The sequence below is a fragment of the Dromaius novaehollandiae genome, chromosome 1, assembly GCF_036370855.1.
Source record: "Dromaius novaehollandiae isolate bDroNov1 chromosome 1, bDroNov1.hap1, whole genome shotgun sequence".
In the NCBI taxonomy this organism is placed as follows: Eukaryota; Metazoa; Chordata; class Aves; order Casuariiformes; family Dromaiidae; genus Dromaius; species Dromaius novaehollandiae.
The window spans coordinates 194,726,792-194,752,170 of record NC_088098.1 but is presented as its reverse complement, the minus strand read 5'-3'; the positions used below and the strand labels follow the sequence as shown (position 1 = coordinate 194,752,170).

General features: G+C 38.4%; 1 protein-coding gene across 5 annotated transcripts in view; it reads left to right on the top strand.

Annotated features, from left to right (window-relative positions):
- Window positions 1-25,379, top strand: part of FRY (FRY microtubule binding protein) — a 202,456-nt gene that overhangs the window by 10,777 nt on the left and 166,300 nt on the right. Inside the window, exon 1 of one of the 5 annotated variants that reach the window (XM_064504949.1) lies at window positions 15,703-16,578. The exons of 3 other annotated variants lie outside the window; for them this stretch is intronic. In XM_064504949.1, coding sequence (XP_064361019.1) covers window positions 16,509-16,578 — 70 coding nt within the window. In that variant the 5' untranslated portion in view covers window positions 15,703-16,508. Of the gene's footprint in view, window positions 1-15,702; window positions 16,579-25,379 lie in introns of those variants that run through there. One more of the 5 variants, XM_064504951.1, reaches the window with a different exon arrangement.

The window sequence follows — 25,379 nt, the reverse complement described above, 5'->3', positions numbered from 1 at the left end:
TGGTACCTCTGAAAATCCTCTTACAATTTAATAGACACATATCTACAGCTCTATGGGTAGACTAATTAAAGATGGGCTAAGCATTCTTCTTGAATTTATTGCCATAGGCCCATTTTCTGTATAACCAACTTGATGAGATAGTATCTTTGAAGGGGATACGTATACCTATATGAATTAATCTGTGTGAATGTTGCTTTGATATCAAAGTGAAGTTAAGCATCCATTATGTACTATTGCATCTAAAAGTGTATTGTTTTTCAGACTCAGTTCACCAAGTATGGCACAGCTGAGGATTTGACTGTCTCTTTTATTCGTTTATTTTTTTGTTTATATTGTAGCTTTCGGAGAGCACTGTACTGTATTCTGAGTTGCTCTTTAACCTGTATGGGTCATGGCTTTATTTCCAAACTGAAGTCTGTGGTATTGGTTTGAAACAGAGGTGCAAGATTTTTAAGTGCCAAAAACCCCCTTCTTTTTTACCTTATGCAAGGTCAGAGTTCTCTTGGTTGGGGTCACCAGAATTTTGTGAAGATACAATTTTACCATAGATTTATTCAGTATTTTCCTTACCTCTTCTGCAAGTACTTTAGTTCATAACCTGCTTTATATTCCTGAAGGCTGTACCAATTCTCCTACTCTACTTCTCAAGGTTATTGCAGTTGTTCTGGAATGTCCTGATGCCTCTGTTTATTGACAACCCTCCCAACTACACGTTGTCAGAAAACATCATCTACTTTTTTGCTCTTTGTGAAAGATATATGATGAAATTGTCAGATGCAGTCCTAAAGACGTAGGTCTATAAGTGTTGCAGAGTGTTGAAGCACTCCACTATCAACTTTTACTTCTGCAAGAGCCTTTCCCTTTCAACAGAATGTACTATCATTTCTCCTGTGACACTTACCCATCTCCATTTTCAGACCACTATATGTTTTCCTAGAAATTATCTGCATTGCACTACATTGTATGTTTTTCAGAAGTCCAGTTAAATGCATGTGTCATTTGCAGAGAGTTTGCCAGTTCTTACTGTTCCTTTAGACCAAATACACTTTCATTTTCCCCCAGAAATATCTGGAGATAAAAGATAAATTTATACTTCTTATTTCCACATCTGTTGCACCTCCTACTTTACAGAAGTTATAGTTAAGCATATTATACAAAGATAGCTTTTATTTTCTGCATGTCTCATTTTGCCAAATTTGTGGTGGAAAAATGTCCTTACCATTGTAGTGACACAGTTTTAATTCCTCACATTAAATTTCATTGTTTGTTGCCCATAGGCAGTGCGTGTTGCAGGGATGGCATCACCTTTCATTTCTCATCTCATTTCTTTTTCTCTGTTCCAGATACTTGAGGGGGGAATAGGAGAAGTAACCTCCATGTGCAGTAGCATTGCTCCTCCATTCTCACAGTAGAAGTCTAGAAGGAACAGGTACAGTTCCTTCAACAGATCTAACATCCTAAAGAGAGGGATTTTTTTTTTTTTTATTAAGCAGTTTCCGATTTTCATATTGAGCTCAATTTTAGGCATAGATGGCTAAATTTAGGTATCTAAATCAGTGTTTAGGCACATAAATATTCCAGGATGGATTACATTAGATTGGGCTTCAAGCTGAGGACAGCGAGAAATGGCTTTGTGCTCTCCCAGCAGCTTGGTTTTGCCTCTAAAAAGGCTTGCTAGCCCCAACAGAGGAGCAGTCCATCAATGAGAAAGCTGGCATCACTATTTTGGGGGAGATAATTAGGAGTGTTCCCTGATCCAGACAACTGGAGTGAGATTCATCTTTCCAAGCTCAGACTTTTACTGAATAAATGTCCATACCTAAGCTAGTCACTTCAGGCTCCTTGTAGAGGTACTGGAGTGATACAGGTGCTATTAGGGGTCAATCCATGTGATCTGTTTTAGATGTCAGCAGTAAAATGAGATGAATGATTCCCTAGAAGCCCTTATTTTCTTATGTTGACTACAAGAGATCCAAGCTGACTAGTTCAGATGAAGGTGGCTGCATAGTATATGTCTACGTTTAATCAAGTAAGTCCTACCTCTGCAGTCTATCTTCAGCTTCTCCCTTTCAGTGAATAAAGGGACCCTGTACATGGGAAGACAGGGATACAGGAAAAGGGTGAAGAAGTAGATGCTTTACTGCTTCTGTCCTTTTGTTGGTTATGTCAGCAAGTTTTTCTTCTATGCAGACAGTATTGCTGGCCTCCATATTCGCAAATCAAGCCAAGTTCTCAAAATCACAACAGGATTATTTTTGAAACCCCAGATTTATAAAAAATAAAGCATAGGTTTGTGTGCTTGTGCATCTTAAGTTATTGTCATCTTTCTTTAATCCTTATTTAATCATGTAATCTATAATCATTTAATGATTATCATCATAATCATTATTTAATCATATTCATGAACACTTATTTTACTTTATTTTTAATCAAGTGTTATTGATTCCTTTAAATATTACAAGATTGTGTCTACCAACAAAAAATTCAAATATCTTGAACCTAAACAACCTGTTTATACAGAATGTTTTTTTTGAATTCCATCAATTCTGTGAAACTTAGCTTAAGCTTTATTGTCAACCTGGGTGGCTGGCAGAGGTGCCTCGTGTATAGAAGATACAGACTGTAAATTCTTGCAATAAGACTGTCACTGGCATTGATGCTACAGATGTTGCCACAGTCCTGTTTTCTGCTCTCAGTGAGCTCTGAGCTGCTTTAAGTAACCTCTTACGGGTATTCGTTTGTGTAAAGTTCACATTGAGATGTCTGTACATCTCTTTATTGTTAAAAAAAAGAAAAAAAAACTGCCTTACATCCACATCCATGCACACAGTAGCCCTGTTTGTTTCTAGAAACTGGTGTGTCACAGTGTACTCTTTTGTTTGTTGAACAGAATCTTCTGTAAGTGAATATGTGCAACTCCACATGCATAACAGTGCTGGAAAATATCAAAATAGAAAATGTTGTATTTCTGCATAGTATTTACTCAAGAGCTTAGATGACAGGCACAAGAGCTTAAAATTTATGCATGCTTAAAAGCAGTGTTAATTATGAATAGGACACCTAACAGTATTCTGGTGCAATCTTGTATCATCAGTTGGTTTCTAGGCAAGTTTTCTCCAGAAATGAAGGCATGATACTGTGTTCTTTCTTTTTTTTTTTTGTTTTTTGGGTTTTTTTTGTTTTTTTGTTTTTCTTTCTTTCCTGTTTAGGAGAAATAGATATCACAGTAGATGTTCTGCACTTGATTACGGTGAATCTATATAACTTGAATTCATACTACTAAAGATACAAAAAAAAAGCACAATAAAGCCCTGTTGCAAAGATATCTTCTAAGGTTCTGGAGATACCAAGACTTCACACTCCAGAATAACCTTGTAGAGTTGAGGACTTTATCTGAAGCTCTCATTGTTTTGTAAGGGGCAGAATACAACATCTTTCAGAATTTTTTGGATGATCTTGTTATAAATCAACCATTGTGAATGGGGAAAAAGAATTAATGTTATGTGTATTGATAGTATGAATGATTTATCGTGTTAATTTAAATATAAGTTTTGAATTAACATATTTTAGACTGTTCAGTGCTATTTCTATACATCTTTCAGGTGCTGGGTGTACATTCTTTCATTTTGTGTATTATAATTACACTTCTTCATGAAGACCATTGCTTTGATTAACATTTTTTTTTAAGATGAATTTGAGATGAGGAGGTTCCTGCATGGAAGTTCCTTTCCATATCTCCAAAGAAACACATTAAAATGGGAAAATATGTATATGTATATATACCGTTAAGTAAAGCATATCCATGGTTCCATTCTTTTCTCAAAGGTTGCCTTACCTTCTGTTTAGCAGTCCAGATTCACTTTAGGTACAGGTTGCCAGCAATGTGTCATAGGAAGAGCTACACTGAAGAACTGAATACAGATTATCTTTTGGCTAGGTATGCTCCTTTTATCTCTGAAGCTGACCTTCCTCACTTCCACGTGCCAGCAGGCAGAGCTGAGCTAATGCAACATGGAAGTGAGGAAGGTCAGCTCCAGAGATAAAAGGAGCAAGGTGGGGGCTGTTCTTCCACCAGGGTTGATCTTGGGGCAGAAAGCTGCACCAAAAGCCTGGACATCTGTATTTGTGTTCACCACATCCCCAAAGCGAAATGAATGGACTTTGTTTAAGAGTCTGTATGCATTTTGTGAATAAAACTTATTTTTTTTCTTCATGCCATTTTCAGTCTATTTTTGTTTGTGTCTTATATGGAGTAGGCAACATTTGGTCCTGTATCAGTTTAACATTGTAATCTACTGACAAAACCTCACATAACCAAATAGGACCTCACAAAAACAAATATGTAATTGCTTTTTAATAATAGATTATGTGCTGTCCATATAGATGGATATCTTAGCGTAAATATTTTGATACGACTGTGTATTATTTAGAGTTATTAAAGATGACATCAGAGAAAGTGTTGGTATGTGTGTACATGTGGGATGTTACAACTGTGTCCTGTGGACTAGAGCTAACTCTGTAAATACCTGTTTTAGCATTTGCAGAGCAGTGTAATCAGGAGTGAGCGTGCCTGTTAGTAACTCTGAACTGTCAGAAGGGTGTTTCCGTTTTATCTAGCTACTCTAAATTACTGTACATGGACCAGAAGCTAAAGAAATTTTCTGGGCTAAGCTGTGCAGATTAGACTATGATTATAATGTTCCGTTCTGGCTTTTAAAATCTCTATGCTCCTTGTTGGGAAGTGCAATTGTAATTACAACAAGTTGTTCTTGTAATTAGTACCTGAAAAGTATCTGATCCTGGAACATGCAGAGCTTACTCATGGCTCAGCAAATCGAGGTAGCTCAGAAGAATGTTCTTCCTCTGAAACACAGCATGTTATAGGCATTTGTAAATACAAATTAGCACTGCTGGGAAAGTTATTGGACCATGTAATGCCTATGAAAAGTGCATCTCTGATTTTTTTTTTTAATTAAAAAATTTTCCTTCTCTTCCTTACCCCACCTAAACATCCATGCAACCTCCCTTGTGTTGAGAATAGTGATTGTGTGTCTCTGTGGTGAGACTGATTAACCTCATTGATCCGTTAGGGGTAGCCCCCACCATACCCCCCCAAACCCTCCCCACGGAATCGCATTGCTGTTCCTAACCAGTGCCAACAGAAGGGGCATGATGGAAACGGGGCGGGGGGAGGAGGGGGAACTAGCCCAGCTTTTCTCACAGTAGCACTGTCTTAGATTAGCTTCAGTCAAACATGAAAACACACCTTGCAGCAGATCAGCAGTATTATTGCAAGAGAAAAACTATTCTTGGAGAAGTTTTAGTTTTATAAAGGATTCTGTTTGCGCTGGTGCTACATTTTTGTTTGTTGAATTAGTCGGTAGCCAGTGATGACCTGCCTTGATCTGTGAAAGAGAAGTTCTGGGAAAGTTCATGTGTTAGTGATCCCTGTGAGCCTGGAGGACACAGTATTGTTGAGCACCAGGGCTAGAACAGGAGCTCAAATTCCCCTCAGTTCTGCAGGGCTCTGCGGGCTGCCCCGCTCCTATGGGCCCCTGTGGCTCCGGTGCGCCAGCTGAAACAGAGGAATCCCAATGGTTATTTTTTATGATCATGCTTGTCTTTTAAATTAGGCTGTTATAAGATTTAACTGGTTTTATCTCCAGACCTGAGCTTTGTATTCAAACACTTGAATAAAAATATGCTGTATCAGTGGATTGTTTTCCATTATATGTCCCCTATTTTGGATTTTTCAATTCACAGCTGAGAAAACAATCTGGAGGTGGAAAAGAAAGAATCAGTTTTTCTCTTCCAATCTGTAAATAAAAAAACATGGGACAGGCTGAGATCCACTAATTTTAATAACATAAAATACATGAGTTTAGATTTTCAAAGCTGTTAATGATGCAGTGGCCAAACAAGTATTAGATGGAATTAGACACTTAACCAGGTTACCTCCTTTAAAAAACCTACAGAGCAACTGTTTGAAACTTCAGGAGCTAAATATCTTTGAAAATCTAGTCTGTGCTGACCCAAAATAATTCTTTGCTTTAAGGGTAGTTAAGTAACTGCAATTACTACTCCCTTTGCTTATCATTCAGTTTTAAGTGTGACTTACCATTACATACTTTTTTTCCGTAGGTAATAAGCCCATTTAAGATAATGTTTTCTCCTTTAACTAATAAAAAGCAGATTTGAAGTTTTGTTTTGTATATTTTTCATTGAATTACAATTCCATTGAAATCTGGCATGACACATGTTCTCAAAAAAACTTCCCCTCTTAAATATCATTTGCCTTTTCTAATGTAAGCAGGGAGCTATCTTAGAACTTGTAGTTCTCAGATGACGAGGAAGTTGTTTTCTAGGTGGATAAGGGAGAGACTCTAGAAGACATTAAAGACCCAGTTACAAAGACTGCATTTATGTTTAATTTGTCTGTGTGAGGGCAGCAGTGCTTCTCTTCACTCAGTGCTTAGAGAAGCAGCAAGACGAAGGAGCCTGGAGCTCTCTTTCCTGTGTCTGGATGGAATAGTCACTGTTGCAAAACCTTCACGACAGCTAGGGAGACCACGTGCACAACTATTCATCAGTTAAAACTTACTGTATTGGAAAAAAATAGAGCAGAGAAAAAAAATCTTTATATATCTCCGTAACTGAGTTCTTTCTTCTCACAGGTTACTGTGAAAAGTGAAGCAATGCATGCTTTTATAGATGATGCTAAGAGGAAGTTTTGCCCTCCTGTACTTTAAAAAATACAGACAGGATTTTGCAAGTCATAACAGGTATTCTTATGTAATAGCAGTGAGGGTTTTTTAGCCAAAGTTTTACTTCCTGTCTAGCAAGCATCTAAGCATGCAATTGTGTAAGTAGAAGTATTACATAAAAAAACCCTATGTTGTGTTTTATTAGTGTTTGCCTAGGAGGTTTATCCAGAAGTGGATTTCAAAACTACATGAAACAAGATACTGTCCCTTAAACAACTGTTTAAGAGTGAGATGTTTGATAGACATTAGTTTTTCTAAGAATTCAGAAAATCATTTTGAATAACAGGACAGAGCTAAGGCAGAAGCTGTAACCTAAAGATCATCAGTGCATAACAGCAGGAAGTTCAGGTAATAATGATCATTGGACATGGAAAATTCACTGTACTACCCTGGCCTTATTGTTTCTGACGCTTCCTCACTGTAGTCATTTATATAGAACTGCTGTAACACAACCAGTGATTGAAATCATGACATTTTTGCTGATAGCTATTTATGTTTACTTTGAATATACTTTGGATGTTTTCAGAAGGATGAAGGCCATGGTAATTGACATCCTAGCCATTAAAGATAACAGGTGAGCTAAGAAGTGTATGTGTATGTGCATGCCATGCCGTGCTTATAAACTGTATTCAGGGAAAGAATAATTTCTCGGTCTACCACGTGGCATGACTTCTTAGGTAATCTTAGTTTTTGAAGAATTCCTTTTTCCTACCTTGAAACAAACAAAAAATCAAAATTAGAAATATTATCTAACAAAGTAATCAGGTCACAGTTGTAGCTGGCTGTAGTGCTAGTTTGAACCACCTGAATCTGAACTTTGAATCTTTCTGATAGCGCTTCTGAGTAAAATGAGAAAAAAAGCTACTTATCTAGTAATGAGCCAAGGGTTTGGTGTGCCAAGCACTTCCCTCAAAGCAAAGGCGTGATTCCTGCCCTGGAGACTGTACAGTCTTGTTTGAAGCAGCATGTAGCAATACGTGTAAGAGTAGTGGGGAAAGATGATGTAGTGATACACCTAATTCGATACTTCTGGATCATTTGAAAGAATAGTAAAAACCAGTGATGGTTATCTAAGGTCAGCTAAACCAGACTGTAGCTCAATTTACCTGTTTTAGCCAACTAATTTAGCCAGCAAGTTTTGCAAGAGATAGTATTTTTTGGAATAATTCAGGGTGACTATTTTATACATAAGATCACATGGAGGGAACTGTGGAGACATTTATGTAACATGGGCACTGTTGTGCTGCCTCAGAGCCGAGGCCTGACTGGTCTGTAACAGCCTGACGGGAGGCACAACCTGACATCCGATAGGCGAGTGTAAGAGGAAGCAAATGTAGTACTGCCTGATCCCATGTGCAAGACTACATCGTATCTTGATCTCAAAGAGACGGAAGTTGGCTGAAACCCTTCTGAAATGTTTGTTCTCATTTTCTTTATGAGAGAAATAAAAAATGGGCTTCTACAGTTAATGTCGCTAGCAGAGCCAAGGGACATAAGGAAGAGGTTATCTTTCTACAGGGCAATGAAAAGGAGGTGTGGGTGTCCAAATAGGTCAGTCAGAAAGGAAGAAGTGTTAATAATTAAAGACAAAACTAGAGAATGGAAAGTTTAAAAAAAAGATCAAGTAAGCAAGTGGCTATTCACAAGAACATCTTGGTTAAAGTCAGGGAAAGTTTGAAGATCTACTATAACAGAATTAAGAAGAAGAGAAAGAAGAAGATGCGTATCTGTAAATATATTTGAGATTCAGGAAAATATTTGTATTAAAAACCAGATAGTAAGAAGTGTGTAAATTGAGACTATCTGAGTGATGGGCTAGAATTTGAGAGCAAGTTCACGCTATTGCACTGCAAATTCCTGCCCTAATTGTAATGCAGTTGTGATATAATGAAAACATCATACACATGGAGCATGCTATATGGAGGTATCTCACAGAAAATAAGTCTTTTGAACATTTCATTCTGCATGGGAGACAGAATCAGGACAGTAAAAGGATGTGTCATAGCTAGCGTTTGGCTCAGGGATACCTTGGACCTCTGAAGGCAAGAGTGTTGAGAAGGAAAATAATTCCTGAGCCTGATGTTTTTGAATCAGCTCTGTCACTCCAGGTAGGCAGAACTACCTCCCTCTGCCACCCTCTGCCTCCCGTCACATCCCAGGCCCACCTCTGGAGAAAGGCAGCGGCGTGCTGCCTGGATGCTCAGTTTGGCCTCCAGAGGATCCCCAGCCTCCGGCGCGGCACGGAGGGATGGGAGCAGGGTTCAGCCCCCGCTCCAGTGATCCTGGGAGAGGAGGGCAGAGTCTGTGCCTGCTAATGGGGCACATAGCAACACAGAGAAATGGAGAGAAGCGCAGAAGTCTTATGATCTCAGCTGTAATAACATGCCATAATTTTTAGGCATCCCTAGAGACCTTGCAGAAACTAGCAATATCTAGTGATCAGCATGCTCCAACCCTTCCCCTTACTGGCTTCCACTTATCTCTTCTACCAGGGCTTGCTGTGAGGGTGGTATAAAAGAGAGAACCTCACATCACAGAAAGGAAGCAGAAGATTGTGACCCGAAATTTTTGAGTATTTGGGGGTTTAGTCTATGCCTTCTGTAATGAAATTTCATAACCAGAGTAAAAGAACAACAGCCAGAACTCGTGGGTTCTCTCTGTCCTAGGCTCTGGGTAACCTGGAACAAGTAATTTAGGCATAAATTATCTAATGTAAAGTATATTTTGAGTGAGTGGGTGGGGCTCTGTTGCTAATCTTGTGTCTGAAAGAGGCATCCAAAATTAGAGATGCTGTCAATGGTTGTTTGGAAATTTCCAGCTCTAAGGAAATTCTGAAAAAGTAATGTCGTACAGGGACATTTGGAGAATAGGTTGCATCATTTAATCTAAAATATAGATACAGGTTTGTGACAAAATTGAGAAGGAAAAGGGTTTATAGGGTTCTAATAAAAGAAAACAGCTTATTTAGGGGATACTGCCAGGAAACTGTAAGACGCAGACCAGCAAAAAATTACTACTCAAATAATTTTTCAGGCCTGCTGATCCACATAGGCTGTGCTCTGAGGACGCAGGCTGCATTTTGACTTGTGCAGCAGTGTTTCCAGTGTCTGTGTTGTCTGAGTCCATGCCCCAGTGGTAATAATGCAGATGTCAGATGGGCTCATACAATTGTATATTGTGAACATTTGTATGGTAGGTCTGGGAAAGCAAAGGCTTGTTCCTGGCTGACCAATGCTTCCAAGGACTGTTCAGTCAGAGAGAAACTTAGAGGCAAACCTCAGAGTCCTGAGAGGACATCTCAGTTTGATGGTTCCAAAAACAAAGTCAAGGAAAGGATAATAGTACTTTGAATCCTGGAAACATAATTCCAACATTAACTAACTAATCCTCTGCAAAATCCTTAATAAGTTGTCGTCTTTTGTTATTTACAGAGAATAACCTAAGTCACAAAGCACTTATGATATACACACCTACTGTCATGAATTTAACGAACAAGCTGAGGACAGGAGCTGGGTGGTACATGCATAATACAAATGAGGCTTTTATTAAAATATTTCATATGATTGTATCCCAATTCCCTGATTGTCTGGTATACTTTCTCCAAAAATACAGACATCTGTTTTATTTCAGTGTTCTCACCTACCATTCTGAAACAGTTTATAATGTAAATGTACTCTGTATGCACTGTTACTTACTTTATTCTGCTGCTTCTGGTTGTTTTGCTTTTCATCACTAGATGGCAATATCTTAACATTCAGTCCCAAACAGAAGGAAAAACAAAATGGTGCAGCAAAAGTATTGAGAAATAAAACTAAGAAGGTTTCTGTTCTTGTATTTATAGCTTATCACATTATATTAGGTTTGCTTAATGAAATCTTATTTTGTGCTGTGGTTTCACATCAATCCATACTTTTAATTGGAATCTTCAAAAGGTGTTTGAGTTTTTTTTGTTTAAATCGTGTAACTTTATAAATCCCTTATATGTATATAGTTTTCAATTGATTTAGGTAACAATTTTGATTTTCATTTTTACAGAGGATGTTAGTCCAGGATGCGTACAGCCTACTTTGTTAGTGTTGGCTTGAATTGTTTAGTGTTATGCAAGCTGTAATAAGAAAAACAAAAAGGTACTATTGTATCTAAAACTAAATATTTTAATGTAGGGAAAGAAAAAGATTTTGCAGTTTATAACCTCAAGAAATGCCATGTTGAAGTGAATAAAGTCACTACATCATAAATTCTGTGGGTTTTTTTCTGATTGAATGTAAAAATATTATTCCTTGTTTTATTGCTGGCTGACATGTGGACGTATCACTTCACAAGTAATATAAAGACACCTCTTATTTTCCCCCTGAAAGCAGAGGGAGCAGTTCAGATACCTAAGCATAGATGTGTAGCAGTAAGCCTCCAACTGCTGCTTCAGGAGGAAGTGGATCTTCTATAGGTCTTATGTTGTATCTGCCAGTCTCAGTGGATAGCTAACATACCTTAGGATATCTAAAATGTCACGAGACACCTATATTTAGGCACCTGGATACCATCCCACTAGGACCAGTATCCTTCTGAAAGTCAGTGTGGCCTTTAAAGAGAACAGCGTAAAGAAGATCAAAGTAGTTCATTAAAGAAGGATATGTGGAATCGTAAATGCAATGCCATATATCCCAGGATGTCAAGAATAATAGATCCTTTCTGTTTGGATCTTTCTGTTACGTGTGTTCTGTACTGGAATCAGATCAATCTGGCAATCATTCCTGTAGGCTCCTTTGTTTTTCCTAGAACTAGATCATGTTAAAAGCACAGCAACCCTAATAAGCTGCCTGTACTAATTCATTTTGAAAAAAACTCCAGACAGCCAAACTTTGATATAATCTACACCATTATAAATCACTGCTATAGGTGTAATTCAGCCAGCAGCACTTTCTGGCTAAAAGGGCACAGCATTTGGCACAAAATAAGGAGGACAAGCTATATGATTTGGTAAAGCCATAGAAAATCAAAATCAGTGTTAGAACTTCCAGGTTTCGAATGCAGATACTTTTGGCTTTGGGATCTTGATTCACGTTACTACCTTGAAGCTGGAGGGAGCTGAACACAAGCATATTGGCACCTAGCAAAGATGGAACAGGGTATTAAGCACAAACTAAGCAAACAAAAAGTTAAGTGTTTTGCTGGATTAGGGCTGAAGTGCTCCTTATCTTGCAGGATCATGCTCTAGAACAGATTGGGTCGTAATGATGTATCATTGCAGACTAAGGAGAGGCTTTGTGCTTTGAGCAGATACTTGCGCACTCATAAATACAATCATTGTGGTTTATGGATAAAGTTTGAACCAAAATCCTTAGAGGTCAAATATGTAATCACCTGCTACATAAGTTAAAAGACTTGTTCTGTTAGCAGCAAATAAGGAACGCGCTGTTCTACTCATTGGTTTCTGCAGCTAGTTTATGCGCACTAGGAAAGAGAGCATATCTAAAAAATCTGAGTATATATTGGCTTTGCTACTGTTGTCACCCCTCAGAGGCTTCAGCTACTCTTTGCCTTTAACCTCAAATTCCAAAGAGTTCAGATTGCAAAAACCCTAGCACCAAATGGCTCCTCTAAACCTAAACAAACTAAAAGGAGCCCTGGAAATTATACAAGGGTTGTACTATATTCATATCTCTTTGTGCTTCTTTAAGGATTCCTGCAAGTATTGCTCAGAATGTACAAGACTAAATTGCCCTCAGATATTTTGCAATGAAAATAGCTGTTCATACAGTGCTATCATCATGAGAACCCTTCTGACTATGCCGATGAACAAGTTCTCCTAATCTCATTTTTCCAAAGTTGGGGTGTGGAAATACCAGAGTCTTTGTTCTGCCAGAGAGGGGTATAATCCAGTAACCCAAGGTGCCTGGATAGGTGCTACTGCTGATCTCAGAAAGCAGATGAGAGAACAGAACATGGACTGCAGGTCAGGAATGCAGAGTTTGCTTTACCTACAAATGTTTATAATGGAAATAATGTTTCTACTACCATGGTAATTGATGGTGATTGATTCATCTTGGTAGATCTATGAAGAGCTTACATTTTGGATCTTTGATTCCTTTCTTCTGTTAAAATGCAAAAATAGGATGTTATCGTTAACTTACCATAAACTCCCATGCAGTAGTATCATAAAAAATGCTCGCTGTATTTGTAAATACATCAGACTGTAAGATCCATCATCGGAAAGTTTATTTGCACTTGACAGATTTTATATGCTTATGCCAGCCTATCTTTCACAAGCTGAAATACATAATTAAATTCTGAAATACAAGAAAGTCAACAAGAATTAAAGTGGAAGTTGTGTAACTTTGAAATTTTTTAGTCATGTCAGCTTCCATAAAGTTGGTTTAGAGCACTAAATTAGAATGCCGCTGTTTCTCCATTTCAGTGTGTTATACCTTTTATAGCACAGTCTCCAAAATGCGATCAAAAACATGATTTTATTTGAAGGATGTCCTACTATTTGAGCTAAATTTAGACTGGCAGATATTTAAATGAAATTCATCATTTCAAAGTTTTGAAAATATTTTAAGAGTATTTAATGATAGGAATGAATGTGGGTTTAACTGGTTATACATTTGATTTTAAAGAAGCTGGTAGAGAAAAAGTTAAATTCTGACGTGATTATCATCTAGGTAGTGCTTTCTAAAGCAGAACTGATGAGGTAGGCGTATCAACTCTGAAGTAAATCTGATCTTAACAAAAGGACTGAATACTGTGCTGTGAAGGACTATTAAAGTAATGAAACAGTAGTTTCTCTTGTAGTTGGATTTTTAATCAGACTGATGAGTTGTAAACATTGCTGTGTGGACTGAAAACTGTTCTATAGTCTGTATCTCTGGTTAACACAATTTCGAGATGAGGAAGCATCATATAAAAGATTATGTTGGACTACAGACTTTACTGGATGAGTAACAATTGCGTTGTTAGTAAACAAAGGTATGTCTTAGAGGTTGGAGAGTGAAGAATTAAAGTGAGCACTATCAGAAGTTCAGCTGAGTAAAAATGTGTGATGGAACTGAAATAGTTAAATGTCCTTGGCCATGTATGTTTTTTTTAGAAGAGAACATAGATTTAAAAGGGTAGAGTATCCAGTGAGGATGAAAGAAAGATTACGATTTGGCCATCAACTGAGTGAATGTCTCGCCTTTATTTTCCATAAGGATGTAGCATTGGCTAGAGGAACAAAGGTAGGATAGATAATAGAAAAAAAATATCAAGTATGATGTAGAAACAAAACTCAAAGGTCTTCAAGTTCACATTGCAAAAACCAGATGATTTCCCTTTTATGACAATGACAATGAAAGAACTGGCATATCAAATTGCTGGTTAGGTAATAACATTTTTGGTGAGTCCATCAAAAGAAAGATTCTGCCTTGCAAATATAAACCATAGAATTTGTGTTTCATAAGGGGGAAAAATGATCCATACCTCCAGAGAGGCCACTTGTCCTCAGTCTTACTCAAGACTTTGAAACAAAATTTGGTGGGAGACTATAATTAAGGTTGTGGATTTAAATGAAAACAGGGATAAAATGTGATATGGATTTAGCAAAGAAAACTAGTTGCAAATTAACCTTATATCTTTATTTTTGACAGTAGAATTGTGTTAGAATTAATATATATGAGGTATTCAGAAAAGCATTTGATGCACCATCACAGGGGAAATTACTACTTAAATCCTTGAAGATAGGAATTAGTGCAGCATTTGTAAGAATGAATAAGGAATTCTAAACCTGACTGGAGCAGTCTCTGCTGAAAAATCAATTAGTGGGATGGTGGGAAGTTATCAATCCTAGGTCTTGAGACTTGTCATATTTGGTATTAAATTTAACATTAATGGTAAAAAGTTGGAGTGTATTGGTTAAAATGTGATGGCACACAATGAAGAGGCATTGTCAATGGTGGTGGGGGTGATTGGGCTCTCAAACAGAAATTGGATGATCTCAAGGCCCAGAGTGATTGAAATAAGGTGATATTTAGCAGTACAGGGAGGAATGTCTGATACAATCTTTTTGATATCTGGTAAAACCACATCTGAAATACTAAAAACCCTTCTGATAGTTCATGTTCAAGAAAGGGTGTAAACTAGATTTGAATAAACTTAGTTTCGGAATTGGAAGAAGGTTTATAAAGGGTGAGTTTCTACATCAGCCTTCCATTCAGGGGGACACAAAACCTTGCCTCAAGATGAAGCATGTTTACAGAAGACATTTAGATATCTCCATTGAGAGCCACAGGCGTTTGAACTCAATGATCCCTGCGTTCTTCTTTTTTAAATCCAAAGATCAAATATGCTGCATACTGAAACCGAAAATAATGTGTAAATATCATTGTTGACAAATTTGTCAGAAGAATCAGCAGCAAACAAACTGCATTTTGGCTCAGATACTGTAATTATGAGATGCTGCAGGAAATTTATTCCACTAAGTAAGAAAAGAAGTAATATAATTCCCAGAAAACAGTATCTAGAAGCATGATAGCAAGAATATATTAGACAAAAAATATTTGGGAAACGGATGCTTCTTACTTTCCTTCATTATCATTAAAATGTGCATAGTGAAGTACTGTGATTATTTCAAATAAAACCTTAGAAATATGGAAATTGTAGCTAGCAATTAAATATTTTGTAGCAAATGCAGACAGGCTAACAAGCAATGAATTGCTTCTGCCTCATTTTCTTATATGAATTCAGTTTGCCCTCTTTCTTTTTATAAAAAACATCATTCAAGATAAAAATGACATCAAACTGAGAATTTTCTGTGGCTCTTTTGGAGAGATGACTCACAAGCAGTGAGCTGTCTGTTTTGTTTGCCTTTATGAATTCAGCTTGCTGTCTCTCATCTGTGTTAAAAAAAAAAGTAAAGAAAAAAATGACAACACGCTTCTCTGTAGCTGTGAACGAAAAGCAGAAACAGTCTTAATGCCTTGTTTTTACTGCTCTGGAAGTGCTTCTCTTCTGCAATGGGGCTGACAGATAACCTTTTTTTAAAACGTCCCTGCAATCAGATATATGGGTGCAGCTTTGCTTTACCGCAGCATGATGCAGTTGTGTATAGTTCAGCGTGCTGTTCTTGGAAACGGACGGAAGGAGAGCAGCTGACCAGAATATGCAGAGGATATTCATTAGAGGGTTTTTTTCCTAAAGAGACCGGTACGTGTGAAATTCCTCCAGCTGCAGGAGAGGCGTTTGCAGTGGGGCTTCAAGTTGATGCACTGCTTGCGAGAGGAGGTGCACACGCTCAGTCTGTCAGCCTCTAATGGAAAAAAAGCTTCAGACAGGCAGACTGCACGTTATTAAAAGGCCAGCTCAGACACCCTCCAAGAAGATATTCTAACAGTGTTTATGGAACAAGTGCTGTCATGCTGCATATGCCTTAACCAACCGGGAGAAATTTGCCCAGTTGTGGAACAGAATAAATGAAAATACGTATTGAGGGCTGGAGGGAATAAAATACACGGCAAATAAAATTAAGTACGAGCCCTGAAGGAAGAGCAAAGGACAAAATCTTACGGTGTGGTTTTGTTGTTGTTGTGGAGCTTTTTTTTTTTTTAAAGCGCTTACCTACCATGAACGGAAGAAGTGGATCTGCAGAGACTTCATTTCCTCCTCTGACCCCTCGTTTACATCACTAACTGGTGACAGTCACATCTACATACATAGTACCTGCCACTTCAGCTGCTCAGAATTATAGAAGCCTCTTTGTATGCAGCAGACATGGCTAGCCAGCAGGATTCAGGCTTCTTTGAAATCAGTATCAAATATTTACTGAAATCCTGGAGCAATAGTGAGTAGCAGAAGAGTAATCTTTTCATATTACGCATTGCTTGATAAAAAGCTAGGATAACCTAGAGAATAAAACCTTGTGTTTCTGTATGCTTGTGTTATATAGACTGAATAATTTTTGCTTTCGTCTGCTCTAAAAATCAGAATGTCAGCGATCTAAATAGGTTTCATTAACTGCAAAGACTGTAATGAGATTATACTAGATTTTGCTTGATTGAATTCTCAAGTTAGGCTGCTTTCTGGCTCTCTGTAACAGTACATTGCAGTGAGTGCATTCCAGACAGCATTTCCTGCCTACATGTTTATTTGATCAGGCTTTATCTAAATATTTTTGAAATGCTGCTCAATCACAAGGGTGTGGCATCGCTCAGAAGTTGGTTTTTATTTATTGTGCACTGAGGACAAAACTATAATGGTTATACTTCAGGTCGGAAAGTCATTATTTTAATGTGATGAAAAGCAAAACATCAGTTACTTACAGCTGCACTTCCCACCCTCTGTGCTTGATTTCAGAATCTTGTGCAATATTTCCATCTAGAAAGAATCCATCTGTTTATCTAATCCAAGCTGGGTTTTACAGAATGTAAACAAATGACATTTTAGTCTTCCTTGGTCTTTTCAGTACTGCTGTTCCTAATTTCCTATCTAAATCAATCACTCCTCTGATTTTGAGGAATATTATATAATATGGGTTGCTATATAAAAGCAGTGTTTGCAAATATATTCAGATTGGATAAGACCATTGGATAATTCTGGTACAAATTTGCTTTTTCATTTAAAAAACATGAACAATATATTCCTTTTCCATACAAGCTTACATTAACAGGATTAGCTCTCCATAATTAACTGTTTTAAAAATATAGAACACAATGTCTCTGGAAAAATCCAACTTGGTTACGTATGCAGTAATGTTCTGATCATCCTAGTATCTATAATTTAATAGCTTCTGCATGAAAGACTAGTATTTAAAGATGCTATGGTATAAAAATTTGTACCTTTGCAAGATCTACCTAATGGTAGGCATATATCTGAATGCCTGCAAAGAAATAACAATAATTCTATTAAATGTGTGACATGCTAGGCTTGTCTTCATTAAATTATATCCATAGAAACTGTATTTTTCCAGGTCATTTGTATCCTCAGTAACACTGTAGTGCTTGTTTGAATCTATTTTTCTACTGCAAGTGTGAAGTCACTAGGGAATAATACTATTACCTAAACAGCATAGCTTGATCTGCCCTAATTCTAAAATATTTTGTGCATATCCATTACATCTCAAATCAGTGGTATTGCAAGGATTACAAGAGAAATTCATTACTTATTTACCTTTTGGACTAATGTTAACTGAATAATGAAAACATAAGTGTGTATTGTGATAGCAGATATTTTATAACTAATTAGTCACAGTTGATTACAGAAGAAAAACAAGTCACTTTTATGGTGCAGAAATCAAATCAGTTCTGATGTTATTTTTATAATATATTACTGTAACTTTAAGGCTAAGTAAAACTAGCATATAAGAATATAATAATTACTTTATTTTGAAAAAAAATATAGCATTAAAGTATATGGAAAGTATTTTAAAACAGCAAGGACGTTTCTAGCCTGAAATTAAAAGTCCTCAAATGAAAATCTGAATTGTTTTAGAAAAATGGAATTGATATATGGATCATTATTTCTGACAGTCTCTTAGCAGATAAATGTGCTGTCCACTGCATTTGGCTTAAACACTAAGAGGAAACACAGTAAATTAATCCAGATTGATTAAAACTCATTGCCAATTTTTTTTTTTTTTTTACTTGCAGTCTGGAGGGCTGTGTTCAGAAATCTGTACATAGCCTTTCTAGCCGAAAAACAAACAATTTGATAAGAAGATGGCTGGGAGTTCAAAAGACCTAGGGCTTTCTTCAGCTCTGTTATGTGATGGGTGGAGCAGAAGAAAACACTTCCCTTGCTTGAGAAACTGCTGCGAAGCCTGCACATGCATGCACACGAACATGTTTTTCAGAGAATAGGTGCTGTGTCTGCACACTCAAGAGCAGAAGCAAGCTGTAAATTATGCTGGGGCATTCACCTAATAGAACGAGTCTTAACATACTGTTTTAAAAGAAATACAAGTATAGGTGCTAGAGTATTTATTTTGCTGAAATGGTAATAGTAGTCAAGGTTCTATCCATAAATTTTTCTGTATATTGGCACTTTAAAGCAGTAGCTTTCAACTCAGTTTGTCCTTTCTGGGCTTTATAGTCCAATTGAACGAGTGCTTTCTATTGACTTGCATTTCAGTTTATACAGAGTATTAACATTTTCTAATAGGTTGCCTAGTGCACCCTTTGCCCATTCTGTGCCGTGAAATGTCCTCAGGCATTCCATTTGGGATGGCACTTTGGACCAGTTTTGCTCTCTAAAGTCTTCTGAAAAGTAGCATTCTTGACATACCGGGCAGGATTTCAGTGCAGGATCACAGAGCACTTGCACAGGTCTTCACCTCGCGTGCCTACTGCTTTATCATGTTCATCAACCAGCTAAGAAGCTGAGTAATTTATGTGCACAGGAGTCTGTTCATTTTAGGTACCTGTTACCATTATAATCAGGGTAATACAGTCCATGGTGTATTCTAAGTGAGCATGTGCTCCTGTTGCTCTTAGGGGGAAAAAAGGTACACTCATATTCTGGCCTTTGAACCATCCCACTAAACTGAGAGACCTTGATATACTCCTATGTGCAGCTCTCTGTAAAACACAGTTGTGCTCTGCACATGTTGATAAGATACTGTGCACCTTATGCAGTTCTGGAAAATATTCCTCTAATGTGTTGGGAGATAGAAGAAGAATTGGGATTTTCTAGTTAGAAAATAAGAATATTCTTTTTTTTAAACTCAACTTATTTGTATTCTGATGATTTTTTTTTAATGTAAGTAGTTTTGATCAGCTCTGTATTAGCCAACAGTATAAATTGCATTAATTGTGTGCTGCCAGCTTGCTTCAGCATGGTTCAAATGTAAAAAGAAAAGTACTAGACTGAAGATATATTTTTCAATTTAAATACATACCCTTTTTTTTTTTTTTTTTTTTTTTTTTTGAAAATACTGCTAAAATGCCTACAGGCTACTCATCTTGAGTAATACTCAGTCTCTATAAGATCAGTGAGAGGACAAGAATAAAACAGGACTCAGCCACAAGTAGGGCTATTAACAGCCTTCTCCTTATTTCTGTTATTGAAGTATCATAAAACACATTTTGTCAAGAAATACTTGCAAATAAGAGAATAAAACATGAATCAATTTCATTGAGAATTTGAATCTCCTCTTTCCCTAGACAGTTTTTACTTTTTGAATGATTTGGATATTTAAATTTATTCTTAATTTATTTCTGAAATAGTATTTTTCATGTTCATCTTTTAAAAAATCATCTTTTAAAAAATCATCTCAAGAACAGAAGTTAAAAAATTAAGGTATAAGAAGCTAGTGTGCCACCAATATAAACTGTAACAAATTCTGTAGCAAATTCAGGTGTTTGCAGTTTCTAGATTAAATCAGCAATGAAGTTTATTGTTCCTTTCTTGGAGGAAAGGATTTTGTAGGAGAATCAAAAGGGTACAGGTAGATGGCTCACTTGTGCTCTTGCAAGTCAGCTGTTACGTGGGCTGGTACAGACTGCATGTCATTGTCTCCCAGTTACTAGAAATAGATTTTAAGGTGGCTTTTCTGTTTAATAAAATGAGAGGACACATGTTGCATGGTGAACATTTTCATTTGCTTCTTGTAGAAGTGAGTTATCTTCAGGGCTGCATCTTTCAGGATGGCAACACTTGTTTCTCAGTGCTAGTGTCCAAACACGTGATTTTGCCAACAGAGTGTCACAGGTCAGAGAAACTTCTTGAGGGCTTATGGGCAGTCACTGGTGGGGGGCGCTGAGTGGCTGTCATCTTGGGCAATTGTTTCTACCCTGGCAGGAGCCAGAGAAATGAATGAAGGAGTCAAGTACTCTGCAATAAAATTCACCTGCTCAATGGGCAATGTTCTTTACCCATGTGCAAGAGAAGAGGAGGACAGTGGGCAGTTTCCTTAGGTAAAATCTGCCCCATATATAAAGCCTGTGATGCGCTGTTTTAATGTTTTAGTAAGATTTTATTGTGCAGGAGGATGATAACAGGTCTTGGGCAGGGGGTCATGTATCTGCAGGCAAACACAGGCCTGTCTGAAGCTGTATATGCTACATGCACCTTACTCTCAGTCTTAGTGGATGTAGTAAGACACCTGTGAAGGAAAGAAGCTGTTTCACATTTCTCACTGCCTGCTTAAGCAGACATAAGCCTCCAAATTCAGTGAGTAAGAAGAGTATGTCCTTCTTCCCTACCACTTCTCATGCTCTGGTACTGCTGCTCTTGCCAGCCCGAAGTGAGCTGAGTTGAGAAACTGGTGCAGCAGCACACCAGCCCAGTGAGGAAAGAAGCTGGGGTAGCCACACGCCAGCCCCACGAGGAAAGGAGCTGGCGGGGCTGCACACCAGCCCCACGAGGAAAGGAGCTGGTGGGGCTGCACACCAGCCTGGCAAGGAAAGGAGCTGGAGCATGGTGTGGCCATGCACCAGCATGATGAGGAAAGGCCTCATCTCAGCTGAGGTGAGCAGAGCTGCTGCTGGGGCAGGGGCGCATGGCTGCCCCACAGCAGCAGCACCCAGAGCTTGCGTTAAACTGACTCCAGAAGTGCAGCTGGACTGAGGCCAGGCTTGCACCTTCTCCTCATGCTTGCTTTGGATCGCGCTCTCTAATATACCTACAGAAAGCTATAGGTATGGCTAAGGTATAGCCACAGCCTTTGCGTTTAGGGAGCCAGGCAGACAGAGGTTAGCTTCTGCTCAGGCCTTGGTTTGTGACTCTGCCTTGGACAAGGGATGCTGTGAATTCAAGCTATCTTGCTGCATAAAGGGAGCTGATTGCTCTGTCCATTGAGGAAAATTAGGGCGCTGAGTATATTCGTCAGCTTTAAGTAGCCTGTGATTGTTTGCAGAAAAGTGACTTGCTTCATGGTGGTTACTGCTATCTTCCAGTACAACTTTCTTTGTATTTGTCTTCAGATATGGTCCTCTTGTCCATCGAGCTATAGGAAGGGGTATTAAAACAGACTGTTTGGGCTGTTTGTGTTCTGGGTATTCCCCATTTTGCAGTTTGACAAGGTTCTTTTTAGAAGTAAGGGAAAAAGGAAGTTTTCTGACTTTGGTGACCTGAGAACTCTTAAAAGACGTTGCAGGACTTTTGTATATTTTGATGTTAGCTGTTCTGTTCAAGACCTTCCAGAATTGTTTCTACCATATTAGGAGGAGAAGAGGCTGGGAGAATCAGAAATGTTCTGTTGCAAGATTTAGTTTATTTACAGAGTGAGTTTGCTTGGCATTAAGAAGTTTGAATTATTGTCGTAAACATCTATGAATAGTTTAAGTGAAATCTTAGTTCATTGATTTTTGTGGCTAAATTTCATTCCTAATCTCAAAGTATAAAATAGTTTACAAATATTAAAATTCATAAGCAATCGCTGGTATGAATTCCACAGATCTGATAGTTCTATTAGTGGTAAAAAACAATATTATTCTATTTTCCTGTCAATATCCACTTTTAGTGATTAATTTGTGTTGTCCGATGTTGGAGTATTGTTGATTTATCAGAGTACCAGCAATATGTTTTTTGCAATATAGTTTTTTTTCTATTATACAGAAGCATCAGAGAAAAAACTAACATTTCTGGTGTTTTACTCTATGCATATAAAATACCATTGAATAAGCTGTAGTATCTGAATGGAATTTATAATACACAAATTACTATAGGTCTGTACAGTGTACAAAAATGTCCATTGTTGAGTAATAAAGGATATTTTCATTAGCATAAGCTGAAATGCTATTTAACATTTCCTTTGTATTTCAGTCACATTTGATGCACTCATTGCGTTAACATTCTAAATGCTAAGCAGTATTTTATGTTGTTATATTGTGGTTAGTAGGTAAAAGTCTAGAATTCTGATTGCATTTGTTTGTCCAGCTTTATTTATTCATCCTAACGTGTTGTAAGAGATTAGTAAATGTACTGAGGGGTTGAAATTGGTAGCCCTAGAGACTGAATTCCTGGGGGAGCTGAACCCAGGATGGGCAGAGTGCGGATGAGGCCCTACAGTATGGGCAGTTGCACTGGTCTAACACTTTGCTGAGCCTGGGAGGGGCAATGCCATCACAGCCTCTTGCTGTCCCCTTTCTCCCACCCCTTCTCTCCCACCCCAGCTTTCCATAGAGTTAATTCCCTGCCAGTTTAACTTCTTGATGTGGTGCCAATACTGGTGTCAGCGTAAGGAAAGGGACAAGGACACATGGGTAGGAAGAGGAGGCAGTTTTGGCAGATTTCTGCTATTAGATTGGTGGAGTTGTATGGTAAAACATATATTTAATTTCTTAATACTGACCTGCTGTGCCTGCTTCTAGATGTCAGAGGTAGTTCCTTCCCTGGGCCACTGCAGCATTCGCATCCCTCTCTTCTCTCCTTCAAACTATCAACAGTGAAGTTGTAGCTATTGTTCTTTCTGTGATAAATTGGGACTCCAGAACAATTTCACAGAAGTAGCTGAATTATCTGTGAGCTGGTTATTTTTCATACACTGCAGTTACCTAAACCATGCTTGAATCAATTGTCCACAGAAAGAAAATCCCTTCTCCTTTAATATACTTTCTTCTGAATCATCCCATCATCCCATGCCATCCCTATTGCTTCAGCTAAAAGGAATACGAAATAGAGTGTTCAAACTTCACAGAAGCTCCATCACCCAGATATTGTAAGTTTACATACTGTGTACATTTTTAATGAATTGAAATGTGAAGATGTTAAATAGTGTGACATCTGTCAACAGACTTGCCAACCTGGTGGGGAGAGCTTTAACCAGGAATGACAGCAGAGGGAGATTACAACCTGTGGTTAAATTAGACAGCAGTGGACAGGGATGGAAGGCAAAGGGTGCAGGGCAACAGAAACAAGAGAGACCTCAGGAACTGTAAAATGGGATGAAAGAACACCTCCTCAAGTGTATGTACAGAAATTCATACACATGCACTGGAAAGCAAGCAGGAGGAACTAGAGCTCTGCATGCAGCCGCAAGACTGAAAGATCACTGAAATAACAAGTATGGTGTTACAGCTCACCCAGCTGAAGTGCTGCGCTGGATGGATACAAGCTCTTCAGGAAAGACAGGCAGGGAGGATGAGAAGCGGGGGCTGCTCTCTTTGCAGCTCAGATGTACGGTCTCCTCTCTGGGACAGTGTGCTTGAGAGTTTGTAGGTGAGGATCAGAGAAGAGGACTTGAAGGGTGACAATATGGTGGGAATTCATTACAGGCTACCCAAGCAGGGTGGGGAAGTGGGCAAAGCCTTCTTTAAACAACTTGAGGAAGCAGCTAAATTGCAGATGCTGGTTCACATGGGAAACTTCAGCCTCCTGCTATCTGGTGAAAGTACAGCAGGGTGGGATGCAAGCAATCAAGAAGATTTCTTGAGGTCCTCAGGAATAACTTCCTGATACAGGATGGACCAACCAGGGGTGGTGCACAGCTGGATCTGCTATTCACTAACAAGGAAGAACTGGTTGGAGTTCAAGATCCCGAGGAGAGTGAGGAAGGAGGGTGGCAGAGTACAGACCCTGGACTTTAGGAGAGCAGATTTTAGCTTATTCAGGAAACTGTTAGGTGGGATCCCATGGCAGACAGCTCTGAAGGGCAAAGGAGCTCAGGGAAGCTGACAGGTCTTTGAGGACAACATCCTCAAAGTGCAAGAACGGATCATCCTACTACTCAGGAAAAAAAAGGTGTAGATGTATCAGGAGACTAGCTTTGCTGATTGGGGACCTTATGGCTGAGCTCCAGTGCAAAAAGGCAGTATATAGGAGGTGGAAGCAGGGATTGCCTACAAAGGAGGAATTTAGGAACATTGCCCAGGCATGGAGGAATGGTGTTAGGAAAGCCAAAGCTCAACTGGAGGTGAGAATTGCAAGGGAGGTCAAGAGCGACAAGAAGAGCTTTTCTTGCTACATTAATAGTAAAAAGCTGAAAAAAGAAAAATACAGGCCTGTTGCTGAATGGGGCAGGGGATTTAATGACAGTGGACACAGATGAGACTGAGATACTTAATGCCTTCTTTGCCTCAGTCTTCACCAGCAAGGTCTCCCAGGCCTCTGCCTGCCAGGCCCCAGAGATCCTTAATACAGCATTTCTGCTAAGGGGAGAGGCAGAACTTGTGCAAGTCCAGAATTTGGAAGTACAGACTCTCCTTCTAACAAGAACAATTGGGAAGTTTGGTAATTCCATATATGGTTACGATCTTTTATGTATTTCAAGCTATGGTCACATTTGAAACCGAGAGGTGGCAAAGGTTTTCTAGTTATACCAGGCAGCAGAGCTTGCTAAAGCAAGTGGCTGAATGAAGATACATCTGAGAAACACTGGTTTCGTAGGCTGCTCTCAGTCAAGTAGCAGTGACTTCACTGAACTGTCTGGTGGTTTTTGCTTCCTGCCTCTGCAACAAAATACAAAAATCACCAACATACAGAGAGCACCAACAATATTGGGGTTTGTGGACAAATATCAGGGTAGTTGATACAACTGATATCACAGAGCAAACTGAGATATTCAGCTCTTTCTCATGCCAGAAGAGAGATTTTGGTGTGCGTTTCAGGCCATTAGTTTGAAGAGAAATCTGAATGTCATTTTGTAGATATTGTGGGATCACTGCAGATTGTTACACATCTCACTGGTCTCCAGTGTAATGTGCCACT